Source organism: Saccopteryx bilineata, chromosome 3 (genome assembly GCF_036850765.1).
Source record: "Saccopteryx bilineata isolate mSacBil1 chromosome 3, mSacBil1_pri_phased_curated, whole genome shotgun sequence".
In the NCBI taxonomy this organism is placed as follows: Eukaryota; Metazoa; Chordata; class Mammalia; order Chiroptera; family Emballonuridae; genus Saccopteryx; species Saccopteryx bilineata.
The window spans coordinates 36,349,659-36,370,340 of NC_089492.1; the positions used below are offsets into that span (position 1 = coordinate 36,349,659).

General features: G+C 35.7%; 1 protein-coding gene across 4 annotated transcripts in view; it reads right to left on the minus strand.

The window, feature by feature from the left end:
* VPS13B (vacuolar protein sorting 13 homolog B) overlaps nucleotides 1-20,682 on the minus strand; it is an 890,836-nt gene that overhangs the window by 525,243 nt on the left and 344,911 nt on the right. For all 4 annotated transcript variants that reach the window (XM_066265974.1, XM_066265971.1, XM_066265975.1 and 1 more), the window contains exons 20-21: nucleotides 9,882-9,991; nucleotides 2,137-2,281 (exon numbers count right to left, since the gene is read on the minus strand). In XM_066265974.1, coding sequence (XP_066122071.1) covers nucleotides 2,137-2,281; nucleotides 9,882-9,991 — 255 coding nt within the window. The remainder of the gene's footprint in view (nucleotides 1-2,136; nucleotides 2,282-9,881; nucleotides 9,992-20,682) is intronic.

Genomic DNA, 20,682 nt, shown 5'->3' on the forward strand with positions numbered 1-20,682 from the left:
TCCACAGAGTTAAAAGCTTGTGGGTACTGACAGGTGAAAAATGTAATAATTCTATATAATAAACAGAACATTATATTTTAGGAAAATAGCACTGAATAATAATAGCTATGTATAAAACACCTCAAAAATGTATATTAGCCTATTTATTTTTGTTAAATGTGTAGAAAATAATACTAACTTTTCCTCTAAACTACAAATATTAGTTTGAACTTCCTTGTGCATACACTCGTATTTTAAATTCCTTAAGGACAGACACCATGTCTTATTAATATTTTACCCTCAGTAACACTTACAACAGTCTTGCCCATTACAGAAATTAATAAGTGGGGTTTTTTTTAACAGAGACAGAGAGAGAGAGTCAGACAGAGCGATAGAGAGAGACAGACAGATAGGAAACGGAGAGATGAGAAGCATCAATCATTAGTTTTTCTTTGCGCGTTGCAACACCTTAATTGTTCATTGATTGCTTTCTCATATGTGCCTTAACCGCGGGCCTTCAGCAGACTGAGTAACCCCTTGCTCGAGCCAGCGACCTTGAGCTCAAGCTGGTGAGCTTTTGCTCAAACCAGATGAGCCCTCGCTCAAGCTGGCAACCTCAGGGTCTTGAACCTGGGTCTTTCGCATCCCAGTCCGACGCTCTATCCACTGCGCCACCGCCCAGTCAGGCAATAAGTGGGTTTTGATTACTGAAAATGATCAGTATAATTGGTAATATGAGATATTAAATAAAGCAGAATATAAAAGAATATAAAATCACCTGAAGATAGTTGCCCCGTCATTAAAAACATTTTAAGTTCAAGAGACAAACACCTGGAACACTGAGGTTGCCAGTTTGAAATCCTGGGCTTGCCCGGGCAAGGCACATACAAGAAACAACTACTACCAGTTGATGCTTCCCGTTTCACCCCACTGTCTCTCTCTCTTTTTCTCTCTCCTTGCTCTAAAAATCAATAAATAAACAAAATCTAAAAAAAAGTCAAAGATGAAAAAATAAAATAAATTAAATCGTAAAGTCCTTTTATTCATTACACAAAGTATAAAGGAAGGAAGGAAGGAAGGAAGGAAGGAAGGAAGGAAGGAAGGAAGGAAGGAAGGAAGGAAGGAAGGAAGGAAGGGAGGAAGGGAGGGAGGGAGAGAGGGTGGGAGGGAGGAAGAAAGAAAGAAAGTGGGTTTTTTAATTTTTTTGTTTTAGGGTTTTTTTTTGTATTTTTCTGAAGTTAGAAATGGGGAGGCAGTCAGACAGACTCCCGCATGCGCCCGACCGGGATCCACCCAGCATGCCCACCAGGGGGCGATGCTCTGCCCATCTGGGGCATTGCTCTATTGCAACCAGAGCCATTCTAGCGCCTGAGGCAGAGGCCATGGAGCCATCCTCAGCGCCCGGGCCAACTTTTTGCTCCAATGGAGCCTTGGTTGCGGGAAGGGAAGAGAGAGACAGAGAGGAAGGAGAGGGGGAGGGATGGAGAAGCAGATGGGCACTTCTCCTGTGTGCCCTGGCCAGGAATCGAACCCGGGACTCCTGCACGCCAGGCAGATGCTCTATGGATGGTCTAATTAGGAAAGTGAAGGCAGAGAAAAGAACATTGAGGTCTACCATTATTTGCAAGAATTTTCTTTAAGAAGGAATATACTATTGAGAGATGATTCCACATGGATCTCTTGTGTTTTTATATGTCTTAAAAGTAGAAGTGGTAAGTGCCTTTTTCCCAGTTCTGTTTGCAAGGACTGTTGTACAGCATACAACCTCAGAAGACAGAAATACTATCCTTCTGAGCAATGGGCAAGTTTACTGACAATATTGTAAGGTGCCCTCCTCTAAAAAAAATGCAGGCATGCTCTCTGCCCATTAGGTTTCCTCAATTGAGGGTTCCTCTCCCATCATGTGATCCACTGTATATAGGTATTACCTGTCCCTCTCCCTGCCTCCCTGTGGAAATTAGGCTTAGGGCAGAAACACAAGAAAATGCGAACATTCTGGTTATTGATAATGCTATAAATAATAAAGTCCTTTGTTTCCGTTCCAGGTGTCTCATGTATTTGGTCAGCATTAATGAAACTGTGGCCCAAATAACTTGACAATTTGTTAGCTTAGAGTTCTGGTAAAATCACAGAACATTTAGCATTCTTGACACATACCTGTTATTGTTTTTGTTTTTATGGGGCTGCTGGCATATTCAGAGGCCTGATATGACTGCTGCTTTACCAAGGGCGCACTTCCAACAGATGCCTCATCCTCTTTCCTTCTGCCACTTGGCATAACAAGAGGAACAGCTATCAAAGGCTGTTGGAGAAAGTCAAAGGAAAAACTGAATTATTTACTAATTCATAAGCAGTGAAGTTTTTAACATGGCATCACTGAGGCAAGTCCTTCACAAGTAGGGTTGAGACTTTACTATTTTAAATCAATTGTCCAATCCAACACTCAGTCAATCTCTCTTGCCCTCTCTCTTCATTTCTCCTTTTCTCTCTGTCTCTCTCTCTCTTTCACACACACACACACACACACACACACACACACACACACACACCAAAAGACATTTTAAATTGTAAATTACAATTCTGTGTACAAACCATGAGAATTTGAAAATAATCATAAAATAATTGTAAATTTTAGTAAGAAGTATAAAGATAACATAGTAAGACCGAATCAAAGCTAAAATTAACTTTGAAAATTAATGTTAGGTCACTCCAAAAAATTCAATAAATAAAATTAATAAAAGAAAATTGTTACTACAAAAGTTAAGGTTATTCTTTTCTTTTTTTTAAGTGAGAGAAGGAAAAATATCAGACAGACTCCAAAATGCTCCCTGATTGGGCTCCACCTGGCAATCCCTGTCTTGGACCAATGCTCCAAACAAATGAGCTATTTTTAGTGCCTGAGGCTGATGTGCTTGGACTAACTGAGTTATACTCAGCGCCGGAGGGTGATGGTGGAACCAAACAAGCCACTGGCTGTAGGAGTGGAAGAGGGAGAGAAGGGGGAGAGGGAGGAGGTAAGAATCAGAAGGTTGCTTCTCTTATGTGCCCTGACCAGGAATCTAACCTGAAATGTCCAAATGCTAGGCCAACGCTCTATCCATTGAGCCAACTGGCCAGGGTGAAGGTTATTCTTATAAAATTATATTTTAGAGACATAGAGGGCATCCTCGGGTTATGACATAGTTCCGTTCCTAGAACACTGACATAATCCGAATTTTGGTGTAAGTCAAAACACACCCTAGCCTAAGTCACTTACCTACCCTAACACAGTTGTAAAATCATAACCTAGAACATAAAAACACAACTAAGCCACAGAAAAGGGAAGAGGACATAAACACTAACTGTTACATGCTGCTGATGCTGGTTTTCCAGCCACCAAACTAGCAATCTTTCCATCTCAATCAATATGCCATTTTGCTGTTTAGTAATCCCAGTTGACTTCATAGGGGCTGATCCCTTTACATGCTCTAGGACACGGTCTTTATCCTTGATAATTGTTGCTACAGTAGAGTAGCTAAGGCCTGGCACATGGCCAATGTTCCTTACTGATTCTCCTTTTTGTGATCTCTTTACAATGTCTAATTTCACTTCCATCTCAATGGCTCTCTTCTTTTTCAAAGCACTACCATCTGAAGACTATGACTTTTGTTTAGGAACCATAATAAGGGCTAAAAAGTCACCAAACAAAACAACACAAACTTGTGCTTTTAACAGTCCAAAATGGCATAGGTAAGCATACTGGGGGACACCAACTCCCTCACTCATATGCATTAATGCGTCTTTTTCCACCAAAACCAAAATAATTCGCCCACGTAGTCCATAAATAAAATGCTAATGGCAAAACACTCATGTCTCAATTTTTTAAAGTTTTTATAGGAGTGAACATCGTAGCCTCACAATGTCATATGTTGAGACTGTCATAACCCGAAGACCCCTGTACTTCTATAAACTGATTATGTATATGTTAATATGGACAGCCCAATATTTTTTGAGAATTGCTGAAAGTCTTATTTGGTCTGACAGAGTGATATCCACATCACATTTAGAAAGCATAGAAAAATATCTATAGTTAAAGAAAGCTGGGAAACATTATAATGCTATATTAAATGCATGAGTGCTGAGCCGAACAATAAAGCAGCTGTTTCATCTTTATTCACTGAAATAAAGTCTGATGTTACCAGTGATGACGCCCAATACAATCTTGTCAGATTTTTGGCAAAAAAAAATGCATAGGTATTTTTAAGTTTGCTACAGGATCAAAGATCAATGTTGAATTGGGTGGAAAACAATCATCAAATGTTGGGTTTAAGCCACAAACTGAGAAGGAAATTGTAGCTTGGGAAACAACATATGATAGCTGTAATCCAGCTACATCAAACGGTGGATTTGAAGGAGGTCAGTCAGGTTGCAGTGGAGTCTAACGTTACCTTCAATACCACAATAGCCACAATTCTACGGATCCAACTTAAGTCTCATTCAACTTATAGTTCTTAATATTATTTAGATTATAAATAAATATTTCAGTGACAACAAAGACACATTATATAACTATAATATAATTGATCAAGTTATGAGCTAGAGGGGAAAGGCAAATTATTTTACAAGTTGTTACTTAGTCTGAGTTAAAGGACAACAAAGCTAATAATGAGGAAATGAAAAGATTAAATATACTGTGGGAAACACCACAATATAGAGTACCTAAAGCATTCAGTCAAAATGATATTTATAAATATTTAAATAGAAAATAGTATTTAAAACCTAGATGAGAAACGTTCAGCAAAATGTTAAGTTTTGGTTCATTTAGACTTCCTCATCTATAAAATAAGGGGATGGAAAAGTCTACCGGAAAACCCCTTTGTGCTCCAACATTTAATAATTCCACAACCCCTTGAATTTCTTGGCCTACTTTTTATAAACCTAGAACACAATCAAGGACTCTTCCAACCAAATTCAGGATCAAAATCAATATATAACAAATAACTAGAGAAAACGTTTGTGCTACATGCATAGTGTGATTCTGAATTCAAACATAATAGGTAAAAGATGAGATTAAAAAGCCACAGTATTGGCAATACCCAACAACAAACAAATCTTTCACTGGTTGAAACTCTGGTAAAAGGCCAAACAAAAACCCTTTCTAACAAGAGAGCAAGGCTCTTCTGTCTTCTACATAGCTATATCTTAAACACCTACCATGGTATCCAATGGATCCTCTATAAATATTATATTTGCTGAATGATTGCCAATATAGGTGCTATATATGTTAGGCATGAAGAGATACTGGATAAAGAATAAGATGAGTAGTTCCCTCCATGTTTCTGGAACTATGGCTACCCCAGTCAAAAAGTCAAAGGAGCGCCTGACCAGAAGGTGGCGCAGTGGATAGAGCGTCGGACTGGGATGAAGAGGACCCAGGATTGAGACCCTGAGGTCGCCAGCTTAAGCACAGGCTCATCTGGTTTGAGCAAAAGCCCACCAGCCTGAACCCAAGGTCACTGGTTCGAGCAAGGGTTTACTCGGTCTGCTGAAGGACCGCGGTCAAGGCACATATGAGAAAGCAATCAATGAACAACTAAGGTGTTGCAACGTGCAACGAAAAACTAATGATTGATGCTTCTCATCTCTCTCCGTTCCTGTCGGTCTGTCCCTGTCTATCCCTCTCTCTGACTCACTCTCTGTCTCTGTAAAAAATAAATAAAATAAAAATAAATTAATTAATTAAAAAAAAGTCAAAGGAGCTTCCTGTACTGAATATGTCCCCAATTTCAGCTGTATCCAAACCACAGATTTGTCTTTTTCTTGCGCCATTGCTATCCCATGAACTGAAAATATCTAATGCTTTTAGTCACTTTTCTATAAAATTCCCCTTAATTTATTATTAATTTAATAAAGGTAAAAACAGAAAATCATAAAAAAGGAAGTATCTTCTCAATATAATCAATAATCACTAGCTATTGTTTTTTCATATTTGCTTTTTTTAAAAAAAGATGAATATTAGAGATAAAGCTAAAATCTGTTGTATCTGCAAAAATCCCTTGCAGAGTCAAATATTATTACGATATTGACACAATCCTTCAAATTACTTTATTTATTTATTTATTTAAAGGGTGCTTTTGGAAAAATATATAATGTCATATTACATATATCCTTGGGAAAATTATTTTTTGCAATAAATAAAATTTTGAGATAACCATAGAAAGACCTATTTATTTATAATTTTTAACAATAATATGTTATATCATGCTTTATCCATTTATTTAGAGACTATCATTTGGGTGGTATTCAATTCTATACCATTTCAATGGGTACTACAGAAACAGACTTGTACATGACTCCTTAGGCTCATACAAATGAGACTGTAAGAGCATAGCTGTATCAAAATGTACGATTTTGACATTATAAGGGTATGCTCATTTTCTTATTTGTTTTTTAATTCAGTGAGAGGAGAGGAGGCAGAGACAGACTTCCACATGCGTTGTGTCCAGGATCCACCCAGAAAGCCCACTAGGGAGCCATGCTCTGTCCATCTGGGGCATTGCTCCATTGCTCAGTAACCGAGCTCTTCTCAGTGCCAGAGGCAGAGGCCATGGAGCCATCCTCAGCGCCCGGGGCCAACTCGCTCCAACTGAGCCATGGCTGCAGGAAAGGAAGAGAGAGAGAGAGAGACAGAGACAGAGACAGAGACAGAGAAAGAGAGAAGCAAGAGGGAAAGAAGTGGAGAAGCAGATGGGTACCACTCCTTGTGTCCTGACAGGAAATTGAACTCAAGACTTCCATACATTAGGCCAATGCTCTACCACTTAGCCAACCAGCCAAGACCCTCATTTTCAATTTTAATAAGATAATGTCAAATTTATCAATTGTCACTCACAAAAGTAATATATGATTTCCTTCATTTTCTATATTTTACCATTACTGAATACTAGAATTTTTCACATAACCAATTTTTAAAGTATAGATGATTATTTGTGACATGAAAATTATTGAAACTGATAAAGTCACAGCATTCAACTGTACTAGTCTCTGAATTATCCATTTTAGAAAAAATATAAAATTAAAATAGATTAAAGAGAGTTTTAGAAAGTATATTTTGAGATGCTGAACTGTAATAAAATAATAATACTATAAAGTGCTGATATAAATGTATGTAAACTGTACAAAATTCTGAATTGGCAATATAATAAGGACCTTAAAAAATGCTAAACTATATGCCTGGAGCTACTAATTATACTTCCAAAAATATATTCTCAGTGAATAATTAAAGAAAAATGCAAAGATTTAGCTATGAAGACACCCTCATGTTATTTACAACTCTGCATGAATGGGATTATTGGTATTTGGCAGTTTATTTTTCATATAAAACTATTATTTTTTAACTTAGAGAAAAATATATTTATATTTAATTTAAAATACTTATAAAAATAAAATTAAAAGTCAGAATTTTTGAAGTTGCTTGTTCTCAATCAAATGAATGTTTGATACACTTAAGTGGCTAGAACACTATTTGGCCTTCAGGAATATCTATGGTGTACCAGCAATACTTGCATCATTTATAAAACAACCAATAAAATATTTAAAATACAATGAAATGTTATTAAGCCATGGAAGAAAGTAATCTTACCATTTGCAAAAACATGAATGGATCTCAGGCATTAATCTAAGTAAATTAAGTCATACCGAGAATATGTGGAATCTCAACAAAATAAGACAACCCCACTCCTGCCCTGCCATAAAACCCACTCCAAACTCATATACAGAGGACAGCTGAGTGGCTGCCAGAGGTTGGCGGTGGGGGAGAGGGGTTGTTGTGGTGGGAAAAATGGGTAAATGGATTCAAAAGGTATAAACTTTCAGTTATAAAATAAACAAGCTATGAAATGTAATGTACAATGATGACTATAGTTAATAATACTGTAATGTCTATTTGAAAGTTGCCTAAAGAATAAATTTTAAAAGTTCTTATTATAAAGAATACGACTTGTAAATATATTGCTGATGGATGTTAATTAAACTTATTGTGATCATTTCCCAATATATACAAATATTAAATCATTATATTGTACAGCTGAAACATATGTTATGTATCAATTATATCTCAATATGAAAAAAAAATTTAGGTCCCTGCCATTAGCCTAACATACTCGACATTCTGTAAGAGTAAACTTTCTAAAATCCAAGTCTATTTATATCAGTTTCCTTCTTCCTCTTTACCTTTCAGGATAGTCTCAAAACCTAACAATAAAGTAAAATATTTTAAGAATTGGTTTCCAATTTCTACCTGTCTCCATAATAATACTTGGCTCTAGTCTGGAAACACTGCATCTTCTTTGCCTCTGCTCACATAGGTCAACATAAAACAACTTTTTCTTTCTGACTCACTCTTATGATGCTTAACTCAACTGTCAATTCCCTTTTAAAACCTTCACAGGCTTATGAGAACTATTCCTCTTTTTTGTTTTCATATAATCCTGTACATACATCTAATGTAGCACATACTAAAAATGGCATTGCTATGTTCCTTAATATTTTCAAGTAAACTGAATAGTTCTAGAGCAGACATATTTTCAACCATAAATTTTATTTCTATAGCCCCTTTATCTAGCATACTTCATCATATTCTGTAACTATTTTTTTTTTTTTTTTGTATTTTTTCTGAAGTTGGAAACGGGGAGGCAGTCAGACAGACTCCCGCATGTGCCCGACAGGGATCCACCCGGCACGCCCACCAGGGGTCGATGTTCTGCCTATCTGGGGCATCGCTCTGTTGCAACCAGAGCCATTCTAGCCCCTGAGGCAGAGGCCACAGAGCCATCCTCAGCGCCTGGGCCAACTTTGCTCCAATGGAGCCTTGGCTGCGGGAGGGGAAGAGAGAGACAGAGAGGAAGAAGTGGAGGTGGAGAAGCAGATGGGCGCATCTCCTGTGTGCCCTGGCCGGGAATCAAACCTGGGACTCCTGAACGCCAGGCCGACACTCTACCACTGAGCCAACCGGCCAGGGCTACATTCTGTAACTATTGATGAGAGGAGGAATAGTATTGGGGAGAAACAGCAGAAGTTTAAAATATAATTACAACAAAATGAAAAAAAAAAAACATTTAAAAGATGTTCCTTGAGACATGAGTGGTACTCTTTAGTTAATTTTAATATTTGTATGTAATTACCAAACTGTACATTTTTCTTATATCAACTAGCTTCAAGTTACTTCAGAATAAAAATACAAAGCTATTCCAAGCAGAATATTATAAAACTACAATTAAGTCAGTGAAAAATGCAATTCAATATAGTATAAATTTGGCCTTAAAATCTTAGTTCTGAATTTACTAAACTTGTGACAATACGGAAGAAAATCTAAATAAGTATGTTTCATCAACTTAAAAATGGGAATAATAGAACTCATCTGTCAGAATTACAATTAAGTATCTGAAAATGGAAAATTACATTTAGGTATTCTAGAAGCTTAAAATTAATGATTTGCTTTTTAACAAACACATATCCCAACTCTTTTTTACCAACCATCCTAATGTCAGCACTCAAGGCATGTTTGTTGAGTAAACCTAACAATGAAGAAGAAATGAAGAGGTAACAAAAATGAAAACTGACACTAAGAAATTTTTATGAATCTGAAACTCTAAGAACAAACATGTAGGCACTATGAGAAAAAACAGGATAGAAAAATAAAGAGTACCTAAATTTGTCTCTATAACGTATCTGCTTCACAAGCAATTCTGCAGAAAACACTTTTACTTGTCAATGAAACTTTACTTTGAGCTGTAATTTCTTGTTCAGAAAGTAAAGAATAAAAATGAAAGAGGTAGACTGGCAGACAGAGGAACTCAGGTATAACTCCTATAAATAACAGAGGAAAAGATTTATTCATTTACAGAATTATAAAAATTTCTTACCTGCTGCATATGTCTACTGGATCGCTTCTGAGGTTGATAAATGAGCCAGGTGTATAAGACTGGATCTATATTAACTGCTAGTCCTTGTACACTACATAGAAGTACAGCACCTAAAAAGCAAGATTTAAAATTTGTCTTATTTCTCATAAAAATAATAAGCTTAACATCACTTCACACCAATTAGGATAGCTAAGACTCAAAAGAAAAACATCCAGTGGTGACAAAGATGTTAAGAAATTCAAACCCTCATACATTGCTGGTGGGAAAATAAAAATGGTGCAAATACTCTGAAAAACATTTTGGCATATCCTCAAAAAGCAAAACACACCATTATATTATGACCCAATCTTTCTATTCTGAGATACATGCCAAGAGAACTGAAATCATATGTCCATGCAAGCAAAAATTTACACTGAAAGTTTCACAGCAGGATTATTCAAAGTACGTAGTTAAAAAAGTGGAAACAATAGAAATGTCCATGAGTTGTTGAACTGATAAATAAAATGGGGCATAGCCATACAAGAAAATTATTTCTCCATAAAAAAGGAATGAAGTACTGATATAGACGACAACATTGATAAACCTTGAAAACAGTGATAGAAGCTAGTACCAAAAAACTACATATTGTATGAACCCACTTATATGAAATGGCCAGAACAGGCAAAACTATACAGAGAAAAAGATCAGTAGATGCCCGCACCAGGGAGAACAAAGACTGAGAAATAACTGTGAATAGATACATGGTTCTTCCGGGAGTAATGAAAATGTTCTAGAATTAGAAAACGGTGATTGTGTACAACCTTGCAAATACAGGGTGGGCAAAAGTAGGGTTACTTCTGTTCACATTAAAAATAATGTCATAATAAATAACACAAGAATAAACTCTGTGCTTCAAGTACCCAGAGCTGTAAACCTACTTTCGCCCCACCCTGTATGCTATAAAAACCACTAAATTATGCACTTTAAGAAATCTTAGGGAATGTCAATCACATCTCATTAAAAGTGCATTTTCTTTTTAAAAATAAACTTAATATTTTTAGGCAAACAACAGTTTCTACATTGGCCATGAGAATGGAATATTATCTCCATTTTCTGTTTGTCTTGCAAAACCAATTCAGAATGTGAAAGGAAGCATTATTATAACCACTCAATAAATCACTGTAAATTACAGCTTTAAATCTTCAGAAGCAAAGAGAGCTGCCTAGATGAAATGCAGGCTAACATTCTGACATAAAACACAAAGCTGACATGTAACAAGTTGTAATTCAGTCCCACTAACTGAAATATTTTTGTCCCTCTCTGATAAAAAAGTAGCTCATATAGAACTTAACTAAAGCAGAATATTCCATTTTTAATTTATGTGCAGATTTTATATATATATATATATATGTTTTAGCATTTCTGCTTATATTTCTTGAAAAGAAAATATACATCCTCCACAAGGATGTATAGAATATGAAAGAAGGACTATAGGTCAGTTTTGCTCTCAACTGTATCTCCTGCATCTAAAAAATTACTTGCTAAAAAGTAGGGGATGAAAACAAGTCAGAATAAATGGTAGATAGGTTCTTAGGTTAGTTGGGAAAACTCCTATTTGTTCAACTATATTGAAGATTGTTTAAACAATTAGTGTTAGTAAAGTTAGTGTTAACACTGAGTCCTATGAGAAGTGAAGCACACAGAGATGGAAATTGGATAGAGGACAAAGAGCAAAAAAAAGAGAAACTTCCCCTTTTTTCAAAACTCGTGCACAGACTTTTCAAAAAAGCCAAGTTTGCTATGTGTACTCTAGTACCATCCTGCACTGCTTTTGTCCCAGGAACCAGACTCAGTACAGACTCCAAGACAGCATGCCGAGACAACCTAAGCAATGCCGCATCCCAGGGCCAATGCATGTGCTGGTGAGTATGGTTCACTCAAATACACCTCAGGAAAAAATGATGGGAGAAGCTAAACGCAAGATGACTGTAAAACAGGAATCATAACTGAAATCAACTGGAAAATACAATTAAATAATTTTTTTTCAGGAATAGAATGCAAATTCCTCATAAGAACCTAAATCCTTTTTATTTTTTTTCTTAAAACATGTGAGAGAGGGAGAGACAAGGACAGACAGGAAGGGAGATGAGAAGCATCAACTCATAGTCGTGGCACTTCAGTTGTTCACTGGTTGCTTTTTTATACCTGCTTTGACTAAGGGGCTCCAGCTGAGCCAGTGACCCCCTTGCTCAAGCCAGTGACCTTAAGCTTCAAGCCAGTGACCTCTGGGTTCAAGCCAGTGACCCTGGGAACATGTCCATGATCCTACACTCAAGCGGCTACTTCGTGCTCAAGCTGGTGAGCCTGTGCTAAAACGAGACTGAGCCTGTGCTCAAGCCGGCAACCTCGGGGTTTCAAACCTGGGTCCTCCTCAGTGTCCCTAGTCGACTCTCTATCCACTGCTCCACTACATGGTCAGGCAAAATTCTTCTATTTCTTAAATATCAGTAGTATAGATAATAAGGTCTAAAAATGCTAACTTAACAGAAGTAAAACAGAGCTTCCAAAAATTATATCCAGTTTTCAAACAATTCTAGCAACTTCACTACACCTGAGACTATCATTCCCAGAAACTAACAAAAATACAATATTACAGGATACAGCAAGAGTTAATTTGAATAGTGTTTTTGTTTTATAACAATTCATTTTCTCAAAAAAATTATTAGGTTAAAAAATAGAATTTGCCTCTAAATATGAAAAACCAAAAAAAGAAAATCACAAGAAACAGATCACTTTTTTAAAAGCTTTTAATTTTTAAAAATTAGTTGAACACATTTAAAAGGGGTTTGAAAAGTTTATTTAAATTCTAGAATATATAATTCAATCTTAAAGGTTAAAACACTTTTTTAAAATCCACATATAGAAAAAAATTACAATTAAATTTAAATTAGTATGAATTGCTTCCTATCATACAAGCCTACTGTGATAAAACTTTATAATTAATATTACATCATTATAAGAGAAACCACAAATAATGTATGATTCAAAATAAAGAATGTGGTCCACCAAAAGAAAGAATTATACCAAGAAGACATGAGGATCCAGAGGACAAAGAACCCAACAAAGGAGGAAAATAATGGGAATCCTCAGGATGACAATCCTGAATTAGTGACAGGAACATGGAAAACAGTAACAACAAACACAATTATTAAATAGATGAAGAACAAATGTTAAAACGGCAAGGACAACTAATCATATGCTACAACATGACTGTGATATGAAAAATATTTGTAGACAGAACTATGTAAATTATAAAAAAATTAATAAATTACTTGATTAATAAACTTATGATATAACAACATTGGAGGCATGAGTATATGAGAGAAATGTCTGATGGGTGTAAAGTGGCTGAAAGTTGGCCAATTATTAAATCCCTCAGTAAGACTTCAAATAATGCTCTAAAATGAACAATTAAGAAAAAGCAACAAAAGCTATATTATTTATATAAAAATACTTAAGTAAACACCAAAATAATCACTGAAAAGAATTGAAACTAGTTCCTTTTAAAACGGAAACATTAAAAAGCAGGTGCATATTCTATTAAAGAGAACCAGGAACAACAGAAATAGAGGTAGAGAAGCCTCAGATTTTCTTGCTGAGGAATATCCATCTAGCCACTAGCAAAAAGCAAAACAAAATTTCCTTTGAAAAACCAATGAATCTACCATTCATTGTCATGTAACAGCCATTGCAAATTAATATCTGTGAATAGTTCCCATAATAAAAAAAAAGAAAGCACTGAAAATTTGAGAGACAAAAATATAAACAAACATGCTACGTGTCCTTCAAGTACAGAAGATGTCCAAATACAGAACATAAAATAGCTATTATAAAATGTTTAAAATACAAAAGAATGGAATCATGCAGAGGAACAAACATTGAGAAAGAAACAAAATATTTTAAAGAAAAATGAAAATTACAGAAATGACTGATTTAAGTGTTAAAAGTAAAAATCTCACTAGAGAGTTTGAACAGTTGGAAAATTAAATACAGTTGGAAAAAAGTAGTGAAATGAAAGAAAACTATAATTTAAAATGCATCTGAGGCCCTGGCCGGTTGGCTCAGTGGTAGAGCGTCGGCCTGGCGTGCAGGAGTCCCGGGTTCGATTCCCAGCCAGGGCACACAGGAGAGGCGCCCATTTGCTTCTCCACCCCTCCCCCTCTCCTTCCTCTCTCTCTCTTCCCCTCCCGCAGCCGAGGTTCCACTGGAGCAAAGATGGCCCGGGCGCTGGGGATGGCTCTCTGGCTCAGGCGCTAGAATGGCTCTGGATGCAACAGAGAAGCGTCGCCCCTTGGTGGGCATGCCGGGTGGATCCCGGTCGGGCACATGCGGGAGTCTGTCTGACTGCCTCCCCGTTTCTAGCTTCGGAAAAACGAAAAAAAAAATAAAAAATAAAAAAAGTAAAAAATAAAATGCATCTGAGACAGAACAAAGAAATGCAGGAAAACTAGTAAAATGAGGTCAAGAAATAAGAGGACTTACTAAGAACACCAAACAGATGTCTAATTAGACTTCAGAGGGAGATACTAAGAAAAAAGGTTATTTTGTTTAAAATTATTAAAAAGATAAGAGCTTTCACAGTGGCCAAGACATGGAAACAGCCAAAATGTCCTTCAACAGAGGATTGGATAAAGAAGATGTGGTACATATATACAATAGAATACTACTCAGCCATAAGAAATGATGACATAGTGCCATTTAGGACAAAATGGATCGACCTTGAGAACATTATACTGAATAAAATAAGTAAATCAGAAAAAGCTAAGAACTGTATGATTCCATACATAGGTGGGGCACAAAATTGAAACTCATAGACATAGATAAAAGTGCAGTGGTTACCAGGAGGAAGAAGAAGGGGGGGTGGGAGGGAAGGGAGGGGCTTAAAGAGAAACAAAATATAGGGTGACAGAAGATGATTTGACTTTGGGTGATGGGTATACAACATAATCGACTGTCCAAATGATGTGGAGATGTTTTCTCTAAATCTATGTGCTCTGGTTGACCAATGACACCTTGTCAAATTTAATTGTCTAAATAAAAATAAGTAAATAAGCTGAGAATACTATAAAATTGTTTAAAGATAGTAAGCCTCAAACCTAAGAAGCCTAATGAATCCACACTGGATCAGTAAAATAATCCTCTATTAGACAAACAATAAAGAAGCTACAAAACACTGAAAAAAAAGTTCAGAAAAGCAGCCCAAATGAAAAAAAAATCCTATGGGGACTAAAAATAGCAAATAAACTGATAATCACCTTCTTAGAAAAGTTAGTGATATTTGCTTATCACTTTACTTCAAAACTTACATATATGTTATAAATATTCTTTTGAATCTATCAAGTGTTATATTTAAAAGATAACGGAAAAAATTAAATTGATTTTAAAAAATAAATATATCAGGCCCTGGCCAGATAGCTCAGTTGGTTGGAGCATCAGCCCGAAGTACAGAGGCTGTCAGTTCAATTCCTGATCAGGGCACCTACAGGAACAGATTGATGTTCTCTCTCTCTCTCTCTCTCTCTCTCTCTCTCCCCCACCCCTTCCTCTCTGGATAAAATAAATAAATAAATAAATAAATATTTTAAAAAATAAATCAGAATAAATTTTATTCTAATATTATCAATCTCAATTCTAAGCCACATATACACCTATTTTATTTATGATAAATGACACAAAATTCCTATGTAAACAAAGAAATATACATATTTAAAAGTACACAAACTGGTAAAGGTAAAAGTAAATTAAGAAATTACAAACGTTCTCCATATTAGGCAATTTATTTTAAAAATCTTTTTAGAGATGCCAAAAACTAAATATGTTGAGTAAACTGTTAAAAATTTATGCAATAGATTATTAACATATCTTTTTTTATTAAGATTTTAGAGAAAGTTAAAAAAAATAAATACGACAATACTTTGACAAGAAAAACTAATTGAAAGTCTCCTTAGTTACAATGTACAAGTTAAAAATCACTTCACCAATAAATGTTCATATACTTTATATGATTATATTATACCAAAACACAACTAATTAACTCATAGCCAGGATTAAATTTTATGAAAAGTAGGTGATAAAAACAGAATAATCTATTAGTTGGACAACAATTTAGTTAAAATTATGAGTTAGAAATAATATTATTTAAATCTAAAGGGTTATTTTTATATTATACTCATTTTATAAGACACAGCTTTTAAAACAAATGTTCTGACATATAATTGTGTAGACAATTAGTCTGATATTGAGTTGACTTAGAACAGATGCCCCATAAATCACTAAAATTTGGCAATATATTATTCTGTTTAATTTTAGCCTGGAGACAACTAATGAGAAAAGTGTGCTTTACTTCTTTGCTCCAAAAGAAGGTCACTTATCCACATTCCATTCAGACTTCACCAATTAGTTAAATCAAGGCAACCCAGTCATTTTTAGTCACATTCTAAAAGCTGAAATCGAGAACTGAAATAAGGGACACAGAGCAAAGACACAGAACATTAAAATGACACATATTTTCTTCGTGTCAGCTACAGAAACTTTGTCAACCAATGATATTGTATTGTAATATATCAAGTTATAAATGGTAAAAAGTAGCTGGCATTTTTTCTTGGACCAATGAACAAGAAAAAAAACGCAGATACATTAGTCTTCATCTAAGTTTAAACACTTTTTCTATTATGTAGTTATAGCAAAGTAAGAACTTTTTAGATTTGTATAGCTCTTAAGGAATTACTTACAAATCTTTTAAAACTAATTTCAAGATTTCTGGCTAAACTGTTAAGTTAAACAAAAAGAAAGTATCAATATTTCAAAAAACGGGTGGGTAATAAAGGCAAAATAGAGTAATCACAGTCTAAGAAATAAAAATCACAGCCAGTATGAGCTGCCAATTACTGGCAACTTTATCCAAGGTAATTGTCAAATTTAGCATAAATAAATCATAAGATTTTTAGTTATGTGTGTGTGGTAGTTCATGTTACTTAATTCACAATTAATTCTCCCTCCCTTAGGATACAGAAAATCACAAGAAACCTCTATCCTATCATTCAATAAGAGCAAGCCATGCACCTACCAAAAATTGTCTACATTCACCAGAAAGCAGAATTCACAAAGAAACCTAATAAACAAAAATTGTAAAAACGAAAGATCCCTTAAGGGAGAAAATTAATAAATAACAGCTTTCATTCTTGATACAGCAGGAAGAGGAAAAGATAACTTTTAAGAGGACAATGAAAAGACAACCCACTCAATGGGAGAACATATTCGTCAATATACTTGTTAAAGGGTTAATATCCAAAATGTGTAAAGAACTTATAAAACGCAACAACAACAAACAAACAATTCCATAAAAGAATGGGCAAAGGAACTAAATAGACAGTTCTCCAGAGAGGACATCCAAAATACACATGAAAAAATGCTCAACATTTCAATCCTCAGCGAAATGCAAATTAAAACACAATGAGATATCACCTCACACCTGTTAGAATGGTTATCAGCAATAAATTAACAAACAACAGTGCTGGGGAGGATGTGGAGAAAACGGAGCTGCCTGGCACTGTTAGTGGGAATGCGGATTGGTTCCAGCACTGTGGAAAACAGTACAAAGTTATCTCGAAAAATTAAATCTGGAAATGCTTTGTGACCCAGAGATTCCAATTCTGGTCATTTATCCAAAGAAACCCAAAACACTAATTTGATAAAATATATGCACCACTTTGTTTACTGCAGTATTATTTACAATAGCCAAGATTTGGAAGTAGCCCAATGTCTATTAGTAGATGAGTAGATTAAAAAGCTGTGATACATTTACACAATGGAATACTATTCAGTCATAAAACAGAAGAAAATCTTACTTTTTTGACAGCATTGATGGACCTGGAGAGCATTAGGTTGTGAACTAAGCCAGTTAGGGATAGACAAATACCGTATGATTTCACTCATATGTGGAGTCTCATAAAAAATGAAATAAGCAAAATATAGACAGACTCATAGATGGAGATCAGGCTGACAGCTGGGGGGGGGGGTAGGAGTTGGACGAGGGGATAGAAGTATTGAACAAAGAGCAACAACAACAACAAAAACCAAACTCATGGACACAGATAATTTAAAAAAAATGAATTTTTAACAAATGTTTAAAGGTTGGAAGTTGACATGAAAGTTTAGTTCTCTGAGAACCCTAGACACAAGGGGAATACACCCACCTGCCATCACCTTTAACAAGCTTCTAGTAAATTCTCTTGAGATTGACAGTACAGGACTGAAGATGAGAAATACCCCTCCATGAGGCAGGACTGTGGAGCCTAATAAAATCTGAGGGCAAATAACTGAAAGAAATTCCATAATATTTCTGAACTTTTCAGTGAGCATCAAGCAGCAATCTATGACAAAGAAGAGAACAGGCACTCAAAGAGATCCCTAATAAGAACAGGTGAACAAAGCATGCAGAGTCTGAGAGCGAGGGTCAGGAGAACTGAGAGAAAATCACAAACCACACTAAAAGAAACATTCTGAGTCTGTTCTCAAAATATTTGAAGCTGGCAGTAAATGTAATATAAGTAAAGAATCAGAACCAGCTCAAGTACACCAAATAACACGACAAAAAGAGGATTGCTTTTATGTGGGCATAAGCATTATTTAACTAGGCTCTCTTATTCTTTTACATACAATGTCTGACATTCAATCTAAAAAATTATGAAACACAGTACAACAAAAAGAAATGACTCATTATCAAAAGCAAAAACAGTCAATAGGACTAATTCCAAAGGTAGAGGGTATGTAGATACTAATATTACCAAACAGGGTCTTTAAAACAACTATGATACTTTAACAACAGTGAAAACATGCAAGAACTAAAGGGTAATTGCAGCAGACAGACAGGAAAAAAAAAAGCTATTAACAAGAGCCAAATGGAAATATTAGAATTTTAAAAATACAATATCAGAAGTGAAGAATTCTTTCAAAAATTCTTTCCAAAACTGAAGTGTATCAACCAACAGATCACAAGAGCTTAGCAAAATCTAAGAATAAAAGGAAAACCAGATCAAGACACATCATGATCAAACTGCAAAAACAAATAGAAAAAATAATTTAAATCACTCAAAGGTGTGACATCAGAGGATGGCAGAGTGAGAAGTCCCCTTGATCTCTCCCGTTGAAATTTCAACAATTTGAATAGTTATTAGTCTAAGAAGGAGCCCCAGCTGGATGCACAGGCACACCTGAAAGATCTGCCTACTGAAGCAACTAAAGGTGGGCTGGGAGGCGGGGGCAAGGGGCGCAAAGATAAGGACATAGCCCCACAGACAAGCATGCACAGAAGGTATCTGGAGAGGGGAGGACTTGGTGTGTCTGGGTTTACTCCTGCCCAAGGAATGAAAAGACTGGGGCAGGGCGGGGGGCACTCTCAGGAGTGAAAAACTAGAGCTGTAGTTGAGTGTAGGACAAAGAGGAGATGCAACTCTGGGACACAGCCATTTTTCCTGAGGTCTTCCCACGGCCCCACACGTTGGACAGGGAAAGGGAAACACAAAGTGCTGCAACTTTCCAGAACTCGCCTTACTTCTCCCTTGGTGTCAGGATGCAGGGTGTACCAGTGGCACACCCTAGCACTAACTCCACAGAACCACTGTTTTCCCTGAGGAATAGGAGTACTCTCTATGTCTGGTACCCATTCTCTTGGGACTCAGGGGAGAACATATGGATGCCCGAGGTCATTACTACTGGAGAAAAGAACAAAGAAAGTGATAAGATACCCCCAGCGTCTCCACCTCCGTAACATCCCACCTACACCAAGAGTGGCCACCATAGTGCTTGGGTGGCAGCCCAAGGGTTTCACAGAGCTAAAACCTGTAATCTATTGCCACCTACTGGAAAATAATAGAAAAACTTCCTGGAAGTAAACTACTAAGAAAGAGATACTCACAAATGGTTAGAAAGAGAAGGAGTCCATCAAATACCATGAATAAATAACCAAGAAAAACATCCAGTTCAGAAAGAAAATGTAAAAACTCCAGAAACCAATCTTAAACACATGGAAATTTGGTATATAAATGACAGGGAATTCAAAAGAAAAGTTCTGAAAATACTCAACTAGAAATGCGAAAACACTGATAGGCAATTTAATGCACTAAGAAAACAAATTAATGAAGAAATGAATACTTAATGAAAGAGTTTGAAACTTTACTTTTTTTTTGAAACTTTAATAGAGCTGACCAGATAAAGAAAAAGTGACACCAAAGATGTAAAGAGAGATTCAAGAATTTAAAAAAATAATAATGATAGGAATCTATGAGAATTATCTGTAGAAACAGCAATATAAGAATAATAGGCATACCCCCCCCCAAAAAAAAAGGAAAGAAAGAAAAAAACAAGAAAACAAAGTACCTATTCAAACAAATAATGAGAACTTCCTAAACCTTTGGAAAGATGCAGGTCTTCAAATTCAATAAGCAAATAGAACACCTAGTTACCTCAACCCAAAGAGGGCTTCTCCAAGGCACATTATATTAAAATTATAAAAAATTAATGACAAAGAATCCTCAGTGCAGCTAGAGAATAGAATAAAATAGCATATAAACAAGGCCCATCAGGTTACCATTGGACATCTCAACAGAAACTCTAAAAGCCAGAAGAGAGAGAACTCAAACATTTAAAGTACTGAAAGATAAATTACCAGCCAAGAATAATTCATCCATCAAACTTATATGCTAAATATGACGGAGAAATAAAAGACTTTTCAGATATACAGAAGCTAAGGGAATTTATCACG